We start from the raw sequence: 20,729 nt of genomic DNA on the forward strand, positions 1-20,729 counted from the left end.
AGCATCTTTTCTCTCAGTCTCTATGGATGGGGGATTAGGGATAGGAAGGCAGACTTCCATTCAGGTGAATTCACCTCCTTAGACTTCCACTAAGTGAATTCTCCTCTCCCAAGCTTAACTGTGGACTATGCGGTCCTTTGGAAAACAGATTATGACCTGCATTGTGTTGTGTTGCAAGATGCACATGTCCCCTCCTCCTACACTGTGTATGCGGGGTCCTCTCCTCCCATTCTTGGTCTGTTCAAGGGATCACATATTTCCTTCTTTCTGTCATTCTCCATCAGCGAAATGAAGGTTATTAAAAAAGAAAATAAATGGCAAGTGTTTGAATCTGGGGTGTTGGCTTGATAATTTTCAGTGCAATGAAGTGTACATTTGAAAAGTGATACGAAAGTTGGGCAGTAAGGCTGTAATTTCTGTGTAGTCACATTATGGAGCTGTGGCACTGGGCATGTATGTACTCTGTGCAATGTAAACATAATATTTGATATTTCTTTTGGGAGGCTGTTTGCCAATGTTTTAGTAGAGTTGGGCAAACTTTTTTCAATTCATTTTATTTTTGTTGAAAAATTGCATTTTGCGGAACATGACACCATTTGTCAAATTCAAGTTGGCTAATGGTTCCAGTTGAAAAATAAGTTTTTGAAAGAATCAGAATGTTTCATTTTGATTTTTTTATTCAAAATGATATTTTGATACAAAATTTGGTCAATTAAAAACAAACAAACAAACCCAAACACATACAAATCGGAAAGACACCTGAAATAGCTGAATCAAAATGGAAAACTTAAGAAAAAAGTTGTTTAAAAAAAAAAACAAGATTTTTTTTAAGTTGATTTGAAATATTTTGGTTGATTCAAAATGAAACATTTCTGAGTTCTTTATTTGACCTATCTTTTTCTTTCTTAGTTTTCGGTTCATCACCCTCACCAAAAAATCCATTATTCATTCAGTTCTGTGGCTTAGCTGTACATTTCCCTGTTTTTTTTGTTACAGAGCATATACTTACCTAGTTCACTCTGATTTTAGAGATATGGCCATAACCATATGTAAAATGGGGAATGTGGCACGAAGTGCTAACATCTTTAGAACAGGAATGAATTTACTTGTGCCTCCTGCAGAAGATATACTTTAAGTAACTTACAATATATTTGTTTGGATTTAAAGTGAATATGGACTCATACACCAGGCTGATCAGTGTGTGTTGTTCATGTGTGAATAGTTTTGTGCATCTTTTCCAAAAGGGATTTTAGATTGTGGAGTACAGTCCTCAGATGGCTTAGTAGTTAGCATACCCTGATTCCAGTCTCTTGCATCCCAGCAGGAAGGGCCTTCCATCTACTTTCTAACCCTTATTTGTGGCTTATCCTCACATAAGGGTTTTCAATGTCTTTACTCTCCTTTCTAGAGGGTTATGCCCCTTCTGCAACGAGGATAGTTAGTAGCTGAGCCGGAGCCCTCCTGCTCCACCAGGCTTTGACCCAGGGCCTTACGAGAGACCACAAAGTCAAGCATTCTGGAGTGCGCCGCAGGTGTTGCCCTCCTAGGTCACTTCCTACCCTCCATTTCCCCCAAAATCTCCAAGTCCAATATAAGACCTGGCCTACGCTACAGGGTTAGGTCGAAGTAAGCTGCCTGGCGTTGACCTAGGTGCGAAAGTGTCTTCACTTAAATCTGGCTCCCACTGACATAAGTGACAGGTTTCAGAGTAACAGCCGTGTTAGTCTGTATTCGCAAAAAGAAAAGGAGTACTTGTGGCACCTTAGAGACTAACCAATTTATCTGAGCATGAGCTTTCGTGAGCTACAGCTCACTTCATTGGATGCATACCGTGGAAACTGCAGCAGACTTTATATACTTTATATATACATGATCTCTGTATATGATCTTTATATACTTTATATATTCATGATCTCTGTGTGTATATAAAGTCTGCTGCAGTTTCCATGGTATGCATCCGATGAAGTGAGCTGTAGCTCACGAAAGTTCATGCTCAAATAAATTGGTTAGTCTCTAAGGTGCCACAAGTACTGACATAAGTGCCTCTCTAGGCCCACTTTAGTAACATCACTTCCCCGAGCGGCGTTGAATGTTGAGGATCCCCCTCTGCATGTAGCTGGACCCTTGATTAAAATTAGCCAAAACACTGTGGGCCCCAACAGTGCAAGGAGAAACGGGTGTTACAACAAAACAGTGTGTGTGGAAATGTTTGTGGAATACCGTTGTGGGATGTAGTGTAGTAGTAGCCATGTCGGTCCCAGGATACTAGAGAGACAAGGTCAGGGAGGTGATATCTTTTATTGGACCAACTTCTGTCAGTGAGAGAGAGGCAAGCTTTCTCCATGTGGTTCAAAAGCTCATCTTTCTCACTAAGAGAAGTTGGTCCAATAAAAAATATTACCTCACCCATTTTGCCTGGGGAATTCAAGTCCTGTAAGGCCTGATGTTCTGTATGGGGCAAATGCATCCATGACAGTACTTAAATGCTGCTGTTGATTATTAATTATTCATCATTATTATTAATATTACCCTAGCATAGATTTAACAGTCATTGCAGAATTGGAGAGTGTTCCATGGCTTACCTGGATATAGGGAAGATTGGTTAGACTTTTAAACAAAGAATAAAACCTGCACTCAGTGATTTCTCTGACTGTGCAGGAATGGTTAAATCTCACACACTTCAGGCTGTCTCTCCCATCACCTCCCTCCTTTTCCTCCATCTCCATGTTAATTTTCACCCTTCCTTTCATAAAACCCCCAACACACACACAAGCTCTGAGAGAAAACCCTCTGAATCATCTCTGCCCCTTCTTCCCCACTTCTTCCCTGTATCTGAGCCACCCGCCCCCCCCGGGGGTTTGCTCCCCTACCAGATGCCTGCTGGATCTGAGCAAGGTGTTGTGCCTTCTTGGTTGTTAATATGCTGGTGAGAGGAACGAGAACTATGTTATCAAGTGAGCAAATTCTGCAGGGCTGTGAGATCTGAGGCTATACAGGGTGAGTGTTCAGTAAAAGCAGCAGCTCTGGAACTCACAGACACGTGGGAGTGAGGAGGGGCCACTTGTGCAGGGGAATCACTTTCCTTCCCTACTCCAGCATTTTCACTGAGTTCTCTCTCAAACAACTGACTCAGGAGCTGGTGTCAGCAGAGCCCATGCCTTCCCCAGGAGCCGGTTCCAGCCACTGCAGAAAGTCCTCCCTGGGCTGAGCACATAGGAGGTTTAATGAAGGTCTCTACCCAACACAGACCCCACTGGGGAGCAGCAGCTGCTCAGTCCTGGCTCCAGATCACCATGGAGGGAGCCGGAGAAATGATCTGGGATACTCAATCCTTGACTCCTGATCAGAGGAAAAAAGCAAGGTAAGAAAGAGAGAGCTAGAGAAATATCCCTTCTCCTTCGAGTAACCATGCATGCACACACTCCACTTTAGGTGCACGTGCACCCAATGCACTTGAATCTGAGACTTTTGCCAGCAGTAACACTGGGTGATATCTGCCCCTCATCCCTCGTGCCCAGCTGGGGCATAAAAGGCACATGTCCACCACCTCCCTCTCAGTTCCTTCTCACCGTTCTTGGAGAGAATCGGAGCTCCCTATAGCTTTGCTAATGGTTAGCCAGGCTTACAGTCTTAATTCTGTAAATAGTTCTATAGTGGTGTTAGTTTAATTAGTTCTCAGCATTTGTATAGTTTAGCTATAGACTTTAGCGTAAGTCCTGTGGATTTATTATGAAACATTTCTTGGGTTTTAAACACATGCAGGACTCTGTTCCCTGTCACGAACAGGCAAACAAGCTGTTTGATCTACCTAGGGGGAGGGCATGTGAGGGAATTGCACTTCCTTCCCCTTAGAACAAAAAAGCACAGGGACTACCAATGGAAAGCCCACTTAACGAAGGAGGCCATGCTTCCTTCATGTCCACTGTTGGAACCGGATCAGAGTATGCTGAATCCATGAGTAGTGGGCCCCCTGCTTGCCCAATCTCTATTTAGAAAAGCTGGATGAGCACAAGTCCATGGGGCCAGATGCGCTGCATCTGAGAGTGCTAAAGGAGTTGGTGGATGTGATTACAAAGCCATTGGCCATTATCTTTGAAAACTCATTGCGATCGGAGGAGGTCCCGGATGACTGGAAAAAGGCTAATGTAGTGCCCATTTTTAAAAAAGGGAAGAAGGAGGATACTGGGAACTACAGGCTAATCAGCCTCACCTCAGTCCCTGGAAAAATCATGGAGCATGTCCTCAAGGAATCAATTCTGAAGCACTTCAAGGAAAGGAAAGTGATCAGGAACAGTCAACATGGATTCACCAAGGGAAAGTCATGCCTGACTAATCTAATTTCCTTCTATGATGAGATAACTGTCTCTGTGGATGAGGGGAAAGCAGTGAACGTGTTGATCCTTGACTTTAGCAAAGCTTTTGACATGGTCTCCCACAGTATTCTTGCCAGCAAGTTAAAGAAGTATGGGCTGGATGAATGGACTATAAGGTGAATAGAAAGCTGCCTAGATTGTCGGGCTCAACGGGTAGTGATCAATGGCTCCATATCTAGTTGGCAGCCGGTAACAAGCTGGTCCTGCTTTGAGCAGGGGGTAGGACTAGATGACCTCCTGAGGTCCCTTCCAACCCTGATATTCTATGATTCTATGAAATACAAATTGGGTGAGAAACAGCGTTCCTCCTCCTCTCCCCCAACCTCCTCTAAGCACTCGAATTAATTTCATTAATGAAAACACTATCAGGAATAAATCAGACATCAAAACTAATTAAGATGAAGAAGGTTAGTGGACAGCAGCAGCAGAGCATATGCCCGGAAGAGAAGATGTTCTAGTATGACTGGAAGATAGCTAATGTAATGCCAATATTTAAAAAGTGCTCTAGAGGTGATCCCGGCAATTACAGACCGGTAAGTCTAACGTCAGTACCGGGCAAATTAGTTGAAACAGTAGTAAAGAATAAAATTGTCAGACACATAGAAGAACATAAATTGTTGGGCAAAAGTCAACATGGTTTCTGTAAAGGGAAATCATGTCTTACTAATCTATTAGAGTTCTTTGAAGGGGTCAACAAACGTGGACAAGGGGGATCCAGTGGACATAGTGTACTTAGATTTCCAGAAAGCCTTTGACAAGGTCCCTCTCCAAAGGCTCTTATGTAAATTAAGTTGTCATGGGATAAGAGGGAAGATCCTTTCATGGATTGAGAACTGGTTAAAAGACAGGGAACAAAGGGTAGGAATAAATGGTAAATTTTCAGAATGGAGAGGGGTAACTAGTGGTGTTCCCCAAGAGTCAGTCCTAGAATCAATCCTATTCAACTTATTCATAAATGATCTGGAGAAAGGGGTAAACAGTGAGGTGGCAAAGTTTGCAGATGATACTAAACGGCTCAAGATAGTTAAGACCAAAGCAGACTGTGAAGAACTTCAAAAAGATCTCATAAAACTAAGTGATTGGGCAACAAAATGTCAAATGAAATTTAATGCGGATAAATGTAAAGTAATGCACATTGGAAAAAATAACCCCAACTATACATACAATATGATGGGGGCTAATGTAGCTACAACTAATCAGGAGAAAGATCTTGGAGTCATTGTGGATAGTTCTCTGAAGACGTCCACGCACTGTGCAGCGGCAGTCAAAAAAGCAAATGGGATCTTAGGAATCATTAAAAAAGGGATAGAGAATAAGACGGAGAATATCTTATTGCCCTTATATAAATCTATGGTATGCCCACATCTTGAATACTGGGTACAGATGTAGTCCCCTTATCTCAAAAAAGATATACTGGCATTAGAAAAGGTTCAGAAAAAGGCAACTAAAATGATTAGGGGTTTGGAATGGGTCCCATATGAGGAGAGATTAAAGAGGCTAGGACTTTTCAGCTTGGAAAAGAGGAGACTAAGGGGGGATATGATAGAGGTATATAAAACCATGAGTGGTGTGAAGAAAGTGAATAAGGAAAAGTTATATCCTTGTTCCCATAATATAAGAACGAGGGGCCACCAAATGAAATGAATGGGCAGCAGGTTTAAAACAAATAAAAGTAAGTTCTTCTTCACACAGCGCACAATCAACCTGTGGAACTCCTTGCCTGAGGTGGTTGTGAAGGCTAGGACTATAACAGGGTTTAAAAGAGAACTAGATAAATTCATGGAGTTTAAGTCCATCAATGGCTATTAGCCAGGATGGGTAAGGAATGGTGTCCCTAGCCTCTATTTGTCAGAGGGTGGAAATGGATGGCAGGAGAGAGATCACTTGATCATTACCTGTTAGGTTCACTCCCTCTGGGGCACCTGGCATTGGCAACTGTCGATAGACAGGATACTGGGCTGAATGGACCTTTGGCAGAACAAGGAGTAATGGTCTCAAGTTGCAGTGGGGGAGGTTTAAGTTGGACGTTAGGAAAAGTTAGGACGTTGGACGTTTAGTTTAGTTTAGTAGGACGTTGGACGTTTTTCACTAGAAGGGTGGTGAAGCACTGGAATGGGTTACCTAGGGAGGTGGTGGAATCTGCTTCCTTTGAGGTTTTCAAGGTCATGCTTGACAAAGTCCTGGCTGGGATGATTTAGTTGGGGATTGGTCCTGCTTTGAGCAGGGGGTTGGACTAGATGACCTCCTGAGGTCCCTTCCAACCTTGATATCCTATGATTCTATGAGTATGGCCATTCTTATGTAATGTTCTTCTTGAGAAGTAATAATCAAATCCCATTGCAGCATGGGAAACTTATCTTAGCCTCTTGCTGTGCTCTGTTCCAGGAAATAATTTCATTGTTTGCTTTAATAAGGCTGTTGTGTGCCTCATGAGAGGGCCACTCCAGCCTTGCCAGGCTTTCTGAGATCTGTGGCAAATGGCAGTGGTTTTATTCCTTTTGCCTAGCCCTCATTGGCACAAGGCTCTCTCACGTGTGGATTCTCTGATGCCGAATAAAGGCTGAGTTGTCACTGAAGCTTTTCCCACACTCGGGGCACTCATACGGTTTCTCTCCCGTGTGGATTCGCTGATGTTTAATAAAGGTTGATCGATCAGTGAAGCTTTTCCCACAGTCATTGCATTTATAGGGCCGCTCTCCCGTGTGGATTCTTTGGTGGATAATAAGGTCTGAGCTCCGACCAAAGCTTTTCCTGCAATCGGGGCATTTGTAGGGCTTCTCTCCTGTGTGGATTCTCCGGTGTTTAGTGAGCGTTGAGCTGTCACAGACGCTTTTCCCGCATTCGGGGCATTTATAGGGCTTCTGTCCTGTGTGGGTTCTCTGATGTTTAATAAGATGCGAGCTGTCACTGAAGCCTTTCCCACAGTCATTGCAATTGTAGGGTTTCTCGCTGGTGTGGATTCTCTGATGTTGCATAAGGTGCGAGCTCTGAATGAAGCTTTTCCCACAGTCGGTACATTTATAACGTTTCTCTCCTGTGTGCAGTCTCCAATGTTTAGTAAAGGATGAGTTCGACCTGTATATTTTTCCACAGATGTGGCACGTGTGAGGTTTTGCTCCCATATTGATTCTCTGCTGAATTGTGGTATCAATGGATTCCGTGAAATCTCCCCCAACAGGAGTGGATTTACCTTTCATTTTCCTTGGCTGGTTTCTCTGCTGTCTCTCTGGCCTGCTCTGACCCTCACAGGTGTCTCTCCTCCCAGATCTCTGGGAGATGTTCCTGTTCGATAGTCCTGATACCGTCCCCTGTGGTTGCACTCGCTCAGGACCTTCCTGCTGAGGGGTCTCCTCCTGGTTCTCACTCCCCGTCCCATCACCTGCTGGGACAGAGAGAATCCAGGCAGGAGTCACTCCCTGGGCCGGGGGACAGGGAACCTCAGAAAGGGGAACAGGAAAGTGGGAAACCAAAGTTACCTGGGGGGAGGGATAGCTCAGTGGTTTGAGCATTGGCCTGCTAAACCCAGGATTGTGAGTTCAATCCTTGAGGGGGCCATTTAGGGATCTGGGGCAAAAATTGGGGATTGGTCCTGCTTTGAGCAGGGGGTTGGACTAGATGACCTCCTAACCTCCCTTCCAACCCTGGTAGAAATATCAGGAGCTGAATCCCCAAACCCTTCCCCAGAGGAAAGAGAAAAGGAGGCGAGTTCTGTCTCCACATCCCATCCAAACACTCAGGGGGAAAGAGCTACAGGCAGGTGTCCATCAGGGTGGGTGGGCAGCAATAAGTGACATCTGCCAAGAGGATATGACACCTGCTGGGGGCCATCCTGTCTCGGGCAAGATGAGCTAGAAGCTGGGGAGCTCACAAGCCCTTTGTGGAAATCCCAGCTGTTCCTTTCACTCAAAGATAGTATTGGAGTCCATTTCACCAAATCCTCACCTGTGTCAGTGCTGCTCAGGCTGCCCCTTTCCTCAGAGCCTTGGAGAACTGGGACCCACGCTTGCTCCATCAGGAAGATCACATCAGGTTTGGGAATGGAAAATCCTGTGCTGGGGGGAAAATGGTGAAAATAAGTCTCACTATTAGGGAATACTTGCTACAAAAATATTTCATGTTTTTAAACCCAGACCATTTCTAAATCACAGTTTCTGGACACTCTCCTACTGCGGAAACTGAACTATTAACAGCTCTGTTGGGAAAATAATACAGCCAAACATTCATCACTGAAGAATTATACACAGCAACACACTATTATACTAAAGTGAGATATTTTAAATTCAGTTGGTCCAGATAACTTGCACCAAGTTTAACATTTTCAGAAGCACCTACAGCTAAAGTCTACACTAGGAGCGCTTTACCAACGTAGGAATGCTGGTCTGCTAGACCAATGATTCTCTACCTTTCCAGAGTACTGTACCCCTTTCAGGAGTCTGATTTGTCTTGTATACCCCCAAGTTTCACTTCACTTAAATTGATCTTTTCCGTCAAGTGTTTGGATTTAAATGGATATTAGAGCAATAAACCAATACAAATAGGTTTGAAGTGTGTGAATAAAAATTACGTCCCCTCTTGGACAAGAATATAGGGCCACATTTTTTAAGATATGTAGGTGCCGAGTGAGATTTTCAAAACCCTAAGAAAGGGAAATCATTATTCATCATAATAATAATGCCAAGCTTTTGTCTAGCACTTTTCATCAGTAGATGTCAAAGTACTTTTTAAAAGGAAGGCAGGGTCATTATCCCGATTTTACAGATGAGGAAACTGAGTCACAGAGCGGTGAAGTGACTTGTCCAAGGTTACCTGGCAGGCAAGTGGCAGAGGTTGGAGCAGAACCCAAGAGCATTAGTTCACTAATTTCAATGCTAGGTTTTTCTCAGGTTTACTTTTACCTTGGACAGTACTTCTCAAATCAGGATAGTTATTAATCAACAAGTTTATTAATTCACCAAGACTCTCATAGGAATGTAGCCAACTGTTTTATACATTAAGCTTGGATATCAGATATTCCAGGCATGTCCTGAATGCAAAATACTGCACGCAGGGTCACGTGCCCTCTAGATTTGCTGTTTGGCTTCTACTGAACATGCTCACACGGACTGAGCATGCTCAGTAACAGTGCTGAAGTCAGCTGCCCTCACTCTGCCCCCACACTATCCGCAGGCAGGGACTGTCTCTGGGGCTTGTCTTCTTGGAGCGTTGGGGGTGATAGTCTGTGCTACCTCGATTTAGTGCAGATGGAAAAGGCCTGTGCACCTATGGTGCAAACCCATAAAACATTCTAACTGCCTATTTGGTGCAAATTCTGGAATCCTCTTTCAAAGTGTACTAAGTTGGATTGAATTGAATTAGTGCAGGCTATTGTTTGTGTGCATGCCATACTGCTGTGCGCTACTTTGGAAGCCCCTCCAGATGCATGGAGGCCAAGCACTTATACCATAGAACAATACAAATCTCCAAGATCTCTGATTACATTATCTCATATCACTTATCTATTCTTCAGAATTTCTAATACGTTTATCACACTGTAATTCTCCATGGAGTAAGGATGCCTTTTTTCTTAAGGCACTTTTAAGGATGTGATCCCTGCTATTTATAGTGTTTGGCCTGAAAGGGACTAGTTTAAAAGTGAGGCACTGTTAAAAAAAAGGCAAATGTAATTCTGGGATAGGTCAGGGAAGCTAATGATCCATCCAGCAGAGCAAATTCAGTGATGAATCCTGGTCACGTGCCACCTGAGGCACTTTGCACATACATTATGAAGAAACAGGAGTGTTGTATATAAGACACAGGAGGTAACTGTTCCACTCTACTCAACACTGGAAAAGCCTCAGAAGGAGTACTGTGTCCAGTTTTGAGCACCACGCTGTAAGAACAACGTGAACAAACTGGAGAGGAACACAAATGATAAGAGTTTAGAAAACCTGATCTCTGAATGAAGATTGAAAGAACCGGGCATGTTTCGTCTAGAGAAGAGAAGGCTGAGGAGGGGACATGATAACAGCTTTCAAATATTTAAAAGGCTGTTATAAAGAGGACAATGATCAATATCCAGCAAGGGTAGGATAAGAAAGAATCGTCTTAGTCTGCAGTGATGGAGATTGAGGTTAGATATTATAAAAACCTTTCTAACTATGAGGAATCATAGAATCATAGAATCATAGAATATCAGGGTTGGAAGGGATCCCAGAAGGTCATCTAGTCCAACCCCCTGCTCGAAGCAGGACCAATTCCCAGTTAAATCATCCCAGCCAGGGCTTTGTCAAGCCTGACCTTAAAAACCTCTAAGGAAGGAGATTCTACCACCTCCCTAGGTAACGCATTCCAGTGTTTCACCACCCTCTTAGTGAAAAAGTTTTTCCTAATATCCAATCTAAACCTCCCCCACTGCAACTTGAGACCATTACTCCTCGTTCTGTCATCTGCTACCATTGAGAACAGTCTAGAGCCATCTTCTTTGGAACTCCCTTTCAGGTAGTTGAAAGCAGCTATCAAATCCCCCCTCATTCTTCTCTTCTGCAGGCTAAACAATCCCAGCTCCCTCAGCCTCTCCTCATAACTCATGTGTTCCAGTCCCCTAATCATTTTTGTTGCCCTTCGCTGGACTCTCTCCAATTTATCCACATCCTTCTTGAAGTGTGGGGCCCAAAACTGGACACAGTACTCCAGATGAGGCCTCACCAATGTCGAATAGAGGGGAACGATCACGTCCCTCGATCTGCTCGCTATGCCCCTACTTATACATCCCAAAATGCCATTGGCCTTCTTGGCAACAAGGGCACACTGCTGACTCATATCCAGCTTCTCGTCCACTGTCACCCCTAGGTCCTTTTCCGCAGAACTGCTGCCTAGCCATTCGGTCCCTAGTCTGTAGCTGTGCATTGGGTTCTTCCGTCCTAAGTGCAGGACCCTGCACTTATCCTTATTGAACCTCATCAGATTTCTTTTGGCCCAATCCTCCAATTTGTCTAGGTCTTTCTGTATCCTATCCCTGCCCTCCAGCGTATCTACCACTCCTCCCAGTTTAGTATCATCCGCAAATTTGCTGAGAGTGCAATCCACACCATCCTCCAGATCATTTATGAAGATATTGAACAAAACCGGCCCCAGGACCGACCCTTGGGGTACTCCACTTGATACCGGCTGCCAACTAGATATGGAGCCATTGATCACTACCCGTTGAGCCCGACAATCTAGCCAGCTTTCTACCCACCTTGTAGTGCATTCATCCAGCCCATACTTCCTTAACTTGCTGACAAGAATACTGTGGGAGACCGTGTCAAAAGCTTTGCTAAAGTCAAGAAACAATACATCCACTGCTTTCCCTTCATCCACAGAACCAGTAATCTCATCATAAAAGGCGATTAGATTAGTCAGGCATGACCTTCCCTTGGTGAATCCATGCTGGCTGTTCCTGATCACTTTCCTCTCATGCAAGTGCTTCAGGATTGATTCTTTGAGGACCTGCTCCATGATTTTTCCAGGGACTGAAGTGAGGCTGACTGGCCTGTAGTTCCCAGGATCCTCCTTCTTCCCTTTTTTAAAGATTGGCACTACATTAGCCTTTTTCCAGTCATCTGGGACTTCCCCGGTTCGCCACGAGTTTTCAAAGATAATGGCCAATGGCTCTGGAATCACAGCCGCCAATTCCTTCAGCACTCTCGGATGCAACTCGTCCGGCCCCATGGACTTGTGCATGTCCAGCTTTTCTAAATAGTCCCTAACCACCTCTATCTCCACAGAGGGCTGGCCATCTCTTCCCCATTTTGTGATGCCCAGCGCAGCAGTCTGGAGAGTTAAGCACTGGAACAGGCTACCTAGGGAGCCTGTGGAATCTCCATCATTGGAGGGTTTTAAGAACAGGTTAGACAAACACCTGTCAGGGATGGTCTAGGGTATACCTAATCCTGCCTCAGCCTAGGTGGGCTGGACTAGTTGACCTAATGAGATCCTTTCTAGCCCTGCATTTCTATGACTCTGTGAAAATATCAAAAGCAGTTACTTAAAGTTATTGTTTGAGGCTCTCTGAGGCCAATTTACTTGGACTCACAAAGAAGAAACACGCATATAGCATTATTTAGTTAAAATCTAAAATATGGTTCCTTGAGGTCTCACCAAAAAGGCTGGAGACTCAATTTAGGGCTTGGCTACACTTGCGAGTTACAGCGCAATAAAGGAGCCCCAGGCACACTAGCTCACTCCCTGTCCACACTGGCAAGGCATGTAGAGCGCTCTGACTCTGCAACTACAGCACTGCTGGTACTCCACCTCGGCGAGTGGAATAACGTTTGCTGCGCCCCCGCTGGAGCACCGCGGCGCCAGTGTGGACGAGGTGTTGCATTACTGCGCTCTGATCAGCCTCCGGAAACATCCCATAATCCCCTTAAGTCAAGTGGCCACTCTTGTCATTGTTTTTGAATCGCTGCAGGAATGTGGATATGCCCTTTGAAAGCTCCGTTTCTGACAGCCGGCTGCTTATCTGCTCTGAGACAAAGCAAGCCATTAGTGTGGAATGCTGTGTGTGATATAGAGAGGTGGGGGGGGGAAGGGGGAGAAAGGGGGTCTGCTGCTGTCTGAACTTACAAGACAGCATGCTGACATGCTCTCTCCCCCCACATACACACAACACACTCCCTGTCACACCCCACCCCACCCCACCCCACATTTGAAAAGCACGTTGCGATCACTTGCATGCTGGGATAGCTGCCCACAATGCACCGCTCCCAATTCCACTGCAAGGGCCACAAATGTGGCCATGTCAGTGCGCTTTAAACTGTCAGTGTGGACAGACTGCAGCTCTTTCCCTACTGCGCTCTCCGAAGGCTGGTTTAACTCAAAGCACTCTACATCTGCAAGTGTAGCCATGCCCTAAGTAACTTTCAGTTGTTTATATTAAGAACACAGAGAGAAATTTAGTCTCTGAAATGAACTCTCAGCACTTCTTCTTAGTCCTGGAGGAGGGGACAGCCTACTTGTTGTGGCTGGTCTAAGTGACTGGTAGCACTTCTAAGTTCTGCAATTTCTTTGGTGGGTTTGGCAATCTCTTCTTGTTTCTGTATCCCTGAAGGAGGGGAGAGGCTGGTCTCATTTGATTTCATCTGCTATCCCTCTGGGGAATGTTATAAACCTACTAGTTTGTCCAGTTCTCCACAGAATCTTTTACAAAAATTATTGTGGACTATAAGTCCAAAATTTCTACCATATGAAAAGAGGAGAAAAAAATATAAATGAATAAAGTAACTATTTGGTCCTTTTTTATTCATAAGAAAGAAGAAAAATAGCCATGAAACCTCCCCAATCAAGACAATTTTATAATGAACTGTTATGTTTGGAGAATGAACAAAATAAGTATGCCGCTGTTTTGACCAAAAACAAATGGGTCTTTTAAAGTGGACACATACCAGGGGACAGGTAGAGGCAGTGCAGGACAGATAATTAAGGCTTCATTTTAGTCACAGGTATTTTTAGTAAAAGTCACAGACAGGTCACGGGCAGTAAACAAAAATTCATGGCCCATGATCTGTCCATGACTTTTACTAAAAATACCAGTGACTAAAACTTGGGGAGGGAAGGGGGGGCACTATGGGTGCTGGGGGAGGGTGGCCCAGGTGCTGCAGGGCAGCACGGGCAGTGGCGCATGGCCTGGGATCACTGCTGGTGCTAGGGGGGCATGGGTGGCACTGTGTGGCCCGGGACCCGCACTAGTGCTGCGGGGCGGGGATTGGCAGGGCCAGCAGGCTCCCTACCTGACTGCGCCTCCCTCACAGCAGCAGCAGAGTTTGGGTGAGGGAGGGGGGCAGGGGGTTGGGGTACGGGATGGGGTGAAGTGGGCTCTGAGCGGTGGTTACCTGGGGGCTCCCCAGAAGCAGCGACATCCCCCTCGCTCAGCTGCTAGGCAGAGGTGTGGCCAGGCAGTTCTGAATGTTGCCTCTACCCAGAGCACTGGCTTCGCAGCTCCCATTGGCTGGGAACCCTAGCCAGTGGGCTATGGGATAGTCTGGGGTAGGTCTCTTCTGTTTCAGCTGTCTCACCTTGTGTCAAGGCTGATTTCCCACTCTGGCACTTCAAGTGCAGATGGTGGGGGTCCGCAATTCTTCTAAAAATTAATAGTGGCCACTCCAGGCTTGTATTAACCTCCCAAGGTTACAGCTTTTCCCTGACCTTGGATGGGAGATGCTGCCACCACCCAAATGCAAACCTCTTGGAACCCAGGAAGACGCACTTGGGAATTCCTTTCTGTGCGGTAACCTCAAGCCGTTTCACCCCCACTCCGGGGAAGAGCTGAGAAAGAAAACAAAGGAAATTAGCTGTTTCCCCCAGCTAATTAAACAACATATGCACAAACCTCTTAGGACACCAAAAATCCAATCCTGTTCTTAAAAAAGGTAAATTTTATTAAAAAAACAAAAAGAAAGGAAATACACCTGGAACGTAGGCTTTTGCTAGATTTAAAAAACCCACTTACAAAAATTAAACATCAAGAATAACCTTCTTGAGGTCCAGCTTAAAGGTTACAAGCAAAACAAAAAACATTTGGGGTTAGCACAGAGGAGTCCACAAGCCAGTAAGAAATAAACAGAAATAAACCTAATCGCGTCTTTCTAAACATTCCTGATCTCCTTACATATCTGGCTTCTTAAATAAGTTGTTCTAGACATGAGCTGATGATTTTCATACCTGGCCTTCAGCTTCTCACAGCATAACTGCTCCCTGTTCCCCCCTTTCCCGGAGAACAACACACAGACAAAGGAAAGTTTTTCCCCCCATTTTAAAAAGTTCTAGCCCTCCCATTGGCTCTTTTGGTTAGGTGCCCACTCCTTTCCTTTTACCTGTGGGCTTGTTAACCCTTTACAGGTAAAGTACGTAGAGAACAGCTCCAAGAGGGATTTTATAGCTAAGTGGCTAGGTGGGTGTCCATAAAAGGAAGCTACTCCGCCAATTCATTTATTACACGCCCCCCAAACCACAGATGGTGTTGGCCAGCCTGGTTTAGGTCAGGTCCACACGGGCTGTGATTTTTCCTGGAGGGTTAGGAAACAGAGTTAATAAGTTACATGCACCTCTAATTTCACTAATAATTATATGAAGAACTAAACAGTATTTTTTTTTTTTACATTTCAAGGACTACAATGACTTAGAATGCAGGGACATTTTTACCTGGCTGATTCTGGGAAACCTTCCCAGGAGAGTGCATCAGCCACTTTGTTAGAGGCTCCTGAAATGAGTTGTATTTCAAAATCAAAGTTTTGAAGAGCTAAACTCCACTGAAGAAGTTTTTTGTTAGTTTCTTTGACTGTGTGAAGCCACTTCAGTGCAGCATGGTCAGCCCATAGGTGGAACCGCCATCCCCAAATGTATGGGAGTAGCTTCTCCAGAGCGTACACAATGGCGTAACATTCTTTTTCTGAGACTGACCAGTGGCTTTCCCTCTCAGAAAGTTTTTTGCTGAGAAACACAACAGGATGGAATTGTTGATCTTGTCCTTCCTGTGTTAAAATTGCTCCTACACAGACACTCAGACACATCTGTGGTTATGACGAACGGTTGGTCATAGTTCGGGGCCTTTAGTACAGGGTTAGTCGTAAGGGCTGGTTAAAGGCTTTCTGACACTGCTCACACCACTGAACTGCATTTGATTGTTTTTTCCTGGTTAGGTCTGTCAGTGGAGTGGCAATTTGGCTGTATTGTGGTATAAATCGTCTGTAATACCCGTCCAAGCCCAAGAAGAATTGGACCTGCTTCTTTGACTTAGGGACAGGCCAATATTGGATAGCATTTACTTTAGCCTGTAGAGGGTTGATAGTTCCTTGACCCACCTGGTGTCCAAGGAACATTACTCTGTTTAGGCCTATTGACACTTCTTGGCCTTAATGGTTAATCCTGCCTCCCTTATGCGCTGGAAGACAGTTTGGAGGTGTTCTGCCAATGAATCTGAGAATATGGCCACATCGTCAAGGTAGGCTACTGCAAATTCCCCAAATCCAGCCAGAAGATTATTTACCAGTCTCTGGAAGGTGGCAGGTGCATTTTGCAGTCCAAAAGGGAGCACATTAAATTCATACAACCCTACATGGGTAATGAAGGCTGACCTTTCCTTGGCGGATTCATCTAGCAGTACGTGCCAGTACCCCTTTGTGACAGGTTTCAGTTGGTCCACCAAGCTGCTGGAGGGCGGTGGGGAGCTACTGACTCACTGACAGGCCTTGGTCACACCTTTCTGTCACTAGGGAATTAGCAGAGGGAGGTGTGCCAGCCAGAGTCAGTGGCGCGCCCCTCAGGCAGGGGGAGCGCCGGCAAGAGTCTGTAGCATGCCCCTCAGGCAGGGGGAGCGCCGGCAAGAGTCTGTGGCACGCCCCTCAGGCAGGGGGAGCGCCGGCAAGAGTCTGTGGCTCACGCTGGCCCGGGTTACTGCCTGGTTCCTCCAGTTCCTCTGGGTACTCGGCAGCTGGAAGTCCTGGTAGCCCCAGTCCTTCCTCCAGATCAGGTTTCTCCTGGCCCAGGGCCTTCCCTGGCTCGGCAGCAGGGTCTGGAGGGAACAGCCAGCAGCCTGTGTCTGTCTCCCTCCCTGGTGCAAATAGTGGGCTAAGGGCTTGGTCTGACCCCGCCCACTCAGGCTGAGAGAGTGGCTGTTTACCGTCTGGTTTGGAGGGAAGCCACCCTGGCTCCCTACACCCTTGGTTAAGTCTAAGCTGGAGATGAACTGGGCACGTCCCAGTTTTTCCAATAGCTCATCTGTGCGTGGCATTGGATAGTTGTCTGGGTGAGTTACAGGATTTAGCTTATGGTAGTCCACACAAAACTGGATTTCCCCATCTGGTTTGGGAACCAGAACCACTGGAGAGGCCCATGGACTCTCAGAGGGGCGGATTACACCCATCTGTAACATGTCCTTGATCTCCCGTTCTATTGCTGTTTTGGCTTGAGGAGCCATCCGGTAGGGTTGGGCTCTAATTGGGCGAGCATCACCTGTGTCAATGGAGTGGTACGCCTGTTCTGTCCGTCCTGGGATGGCTGAAAACATTGGCGTGAAGCTGGTGCACAGCTCCTGGATTTGCTGTTGCTGCTTATGCCCAAGGGTGATGGAAAGGCTCATCTCTTCAAAACCACCGTTGCTTTTCCCTTCATAGTAGACTCCTTCAGGCCACTCAGTGTCATCTCTCTCCTGGGCTGTAAACTGGAGAACCTTGATTTCTCGGGAATAAAAGGGCTTTAGAGAATTAACAAGGTATACTTTAGGTCAGGGGTCTCAAAGTCCCAGCCCGCGAGCCATCTGCGCCCCAAGAACGTCTCTCGAATTTCTCCACATCCTTTTTGTAGTGTGGAGAAAACTGGACACAGTACTCCAGATGAGGCCTCACCAATGTCGAATAGAGGGGAATGATCACGTCCCTCGATCTGCTGGCAATGTCCCTACTTATACATCCCAAAATGCCATTGGCCTTCTTGGCAACAAGGGCACACTGTTGACTCATATCCAGCTTCTCGTCCACTGTCACCCCTAGGTCCTTCTCTGCAGAACTGCTGCCTAGCCGTTCCATCCCTAGTCTGTAGCGGTGCATTGGATTCTTCTGTCCTAAGTGCAGGACTCTGCAGTTGTCCTTGTGGAACCTCATCAGATTTCTTTTGGCCCAATCCTCCAATTTGTCTAGGTCCAGCGTATCTACCACTCCTCCCAGTTTAGTGTCATCTGCAAACTTGCTGAGGGTGCAATCCACACCATCCTCCAGATCATTAATGAAGATATTGAACAAAACCGGCCCCAGGACCGACCCTTGGGGCACTCTGCTAGATACCGGCTGCCAGCTAGACATGGAGCCATTGATCACTACCCGTTGAGCCCGACAATCTAGCCAACTTTCTACCCACCTTGTAGTGCATCCATCCAGCCCATACTTCTTTAATTTGCTGACAGGAATACTGTGGGAGACCTGTGTCAAAAGCTTTGCTAAAGTCGAGGAATAACACGTCCACTGCTTTCCCTTCATCAACAGAACCAGTTATCACACCAACAAACTCACAGAACTGAAACATTGCCAGGTGTCTGGCAAATACTTAAAACTCTCTGGCAGGCGAAGAATTGTACAAAGTTGTATGACAGTTTTATTATTTCTAAGAAATTCGAAATAAAAATACAATATAAATGTTTTCTTTTCTGAACACCATCTTCAGTGACATTATTGGCCCGCTAGGAGAATTTGAGGACTGGCACTGGCCCTGAGGTAAATTGAGTTTGGGACCCCTGCTTTAGGTTTTAGGATAGGGGCTGGGAACACTATGAGGTAATTAACAGCTCCCAGGCACTCTTGGACCGTAAATACCCCCTCCCACGACACTTCCATCTTATTGGCCTGGAGCGGTTTCAGGACCATGACTTGGTCACCTACTTTGAAGGAACACTCTCTGGCATGTTTATCATACCAGGCCTTTTGCTCTTGTTGAGCATCCCGTAAGTTTTCTCGAGCAAGGGCTGGAGTGTCTTTGAGGGTGTTTTGCAGGTTGGTTGCAAAGTCCAAAATGTTAGTTCCTGGAGAAGATGTAACCCCCTCCCATTGCTGTTTCACCAAGTGTAATGGCCACTTAACTTCATGGCCACAAACGAGTTCAAAGGGTGAAAACCCCAAACTGGGATGTGGTACAGCCCTGTAGGCAAAGAGTAACTGCTGCTACACTAGGTCCCAATCATTGGAGTGCTCATTCATGAATTTACATATCATGGCCCCCAAAGTCCCATTAAACTTCTCCACTAGGCCATTTGTTTGATGGTGGTAAGGGGTGGCAACCAAGTGGTTTACTCCATGAGCTTCCCAAAGATGTTTCATGATCCCTGCCAGAAAGTTAGTTCCCAAATCCATAAGGATGTCTGAGAGCCGACCTACCCTGGCAAAAATTTTTTCCAATGCCTGCCTTATGCTTTTAGCCCTGGTGTTGCTTAGAGCTACTGCTTCCAGCCATCGGGTCGCAAAATCCATGAAGGTCAGTATGTATAGCTTTCCTCTGGATGTCTTCTTAGGGAAAGGACCCAGAATATCTACAGCTACATGCTGAAATGGATGGGGAATTATGAATTATGATCATATATTTCTCCTGAATTATGGGGAGAGGCTGAAGAGAGGCCTTAGAATCATAGAATCATAGAATATCAGGGTTGGAAGGGACCCCAGAAGGTCATCTAGTCCAACCCCCTGCTCAAAGCAGGACCAATTCCCAGTTAAATCATCCCAGCCAGGGCTTTGTCAAGCCTGACCTTAAAAACCTCTAAGGAAGGAGATTCTACCACCTCCCTAGGTAACGCATTCCAGTGTTTCACCACCCTCTTAGTGAAAAAGTTTTTCCTAATATCCAATCTAAACCTCCCCCACTGCAACTTGAGACCATTACTCCTCGTTCTGTCATCTGCTACCATTGAGAACAGTCTAGAGCCATCCTCTTTGGAACCCCCTTTCAGGTAGTTGAAAGCAGCTATCAAATCCCCCCTCATTCTTCTCTTCTGCAGGCTAAACAATCCCAGCTCCCTCAGCCTCTCCTCATAACTCATGTGTTCCAGTCCCCTAATCATTTTTGTTGCCCTTCGCTGGACTCTCTCCAATTTATCCACATCCTTCTTGAAGTGTGGGGCCCAAAACTGGACACAGTACTCCAGATGAGGCCTCACCAATGTCGAATAGAGGGGAACGATCACGTCCCTCGATCTGCTCGCTATGCCCCTACTTATACATCCCAAAATGCCATTGGCCTTCTTGGCAACAAGGGCACACTGCTGACTCATATCCAGCTTCTCGTCCACTGTCACCCCTAGGTCCTTTTCTGCAGAACTGCTGCCTAGCCATTCGGTCCCTAGTCTGTAGCTGTGCATTGGGTTCTTCCGTCCTAAGTGCAGGACCCTGCACTTATCCTTATTGAACCTCATCAGATTCCTTTTGGCCCAATCTTCCAATTGGTCTAGGTCCTTCTGTATCCTATCCCTCCCCTCCAGCGTATCTACCACTCCTCCCAGTTTAGTATCATCCGCAAATTTGCTGAGAGTGCAATCCACACCATCCTCCAGATCATTTATGAAGATATTGAATAAAACCGGCCCCAGGACCGACCCTTGGGGCACTCCACTTGATACCGGCTGCCAACTAGACATGGAGCCATTGATCACTACCCGTTGAGCCCGACAATTTAGCCAGCTTTCTACCCACCTTATAGTGCATTCATCCAGCCCATACTTCCTTAACTTGCTGACAAGAATACTATGGGAGACCGTGTCAAAAGCTTTGCTAAAGTCAAGAAACAAGAGTCAAGAGCCTTGACCTGGTCTTGGGGCTTTCCCAGCCTCTAGTACACCTCACAAGACCGGACATAGGTAGA

The 20,729-nt window shown here is 45.8% G+C and overlaps 1 protein-coding gene across 1 annotated transcript in view; it reads right to left on the reverse strand.

Annotated features, from left to right (window-relative positions):
- The window catches only part of LOC140898115 (uncharacterized), a 56,112-nt gene that overhangs the window by 27,031 nt on the left and 8,352 nt on the right, over positions 1 to 20,729 (reverse strand). The window contains exons 2-5 of the mRNA XM_073311565.1: positions 14,408 to 14,657; positions 8,316 to 8,425; positions 6,906 to 7,755; positions 2,871 to 2,923 (exon numbers count right to left, since the gene is read on the reverse strand). Coding sequence (XP_073167666.1) covers positions 2,871 to 2,923; positions 6,906 to 7,755; positions 8,316 to 8,385 — 973 coding nt within the window. The 5' untranslated portion in view covers positions 8,386 to 8,425; positions 14,408 to 14,657. The remainder of the gene's footprint in view (positions 1 to 2,870; positions 2,924 to 6,905; positions 7,756 to 8,315; positions 8,426 to 14,407; positions 14,658 to 20,729) is intronic.

This window comes from Lepidochelys kempii, chromosome 14 (genome assembly GCF_965140265.1).
Source record: "Lepidochelys kempii isolate rLepKem1 chromosome 14, rLepKem1.hap2, whole genome shotgun sequence".
Classification (NCBI taxonomy): Eukaryota; Metazoa; Chordata; order Testudines; family Cheloniidae; genus Lepidochelys; species Lepidochelys kempii.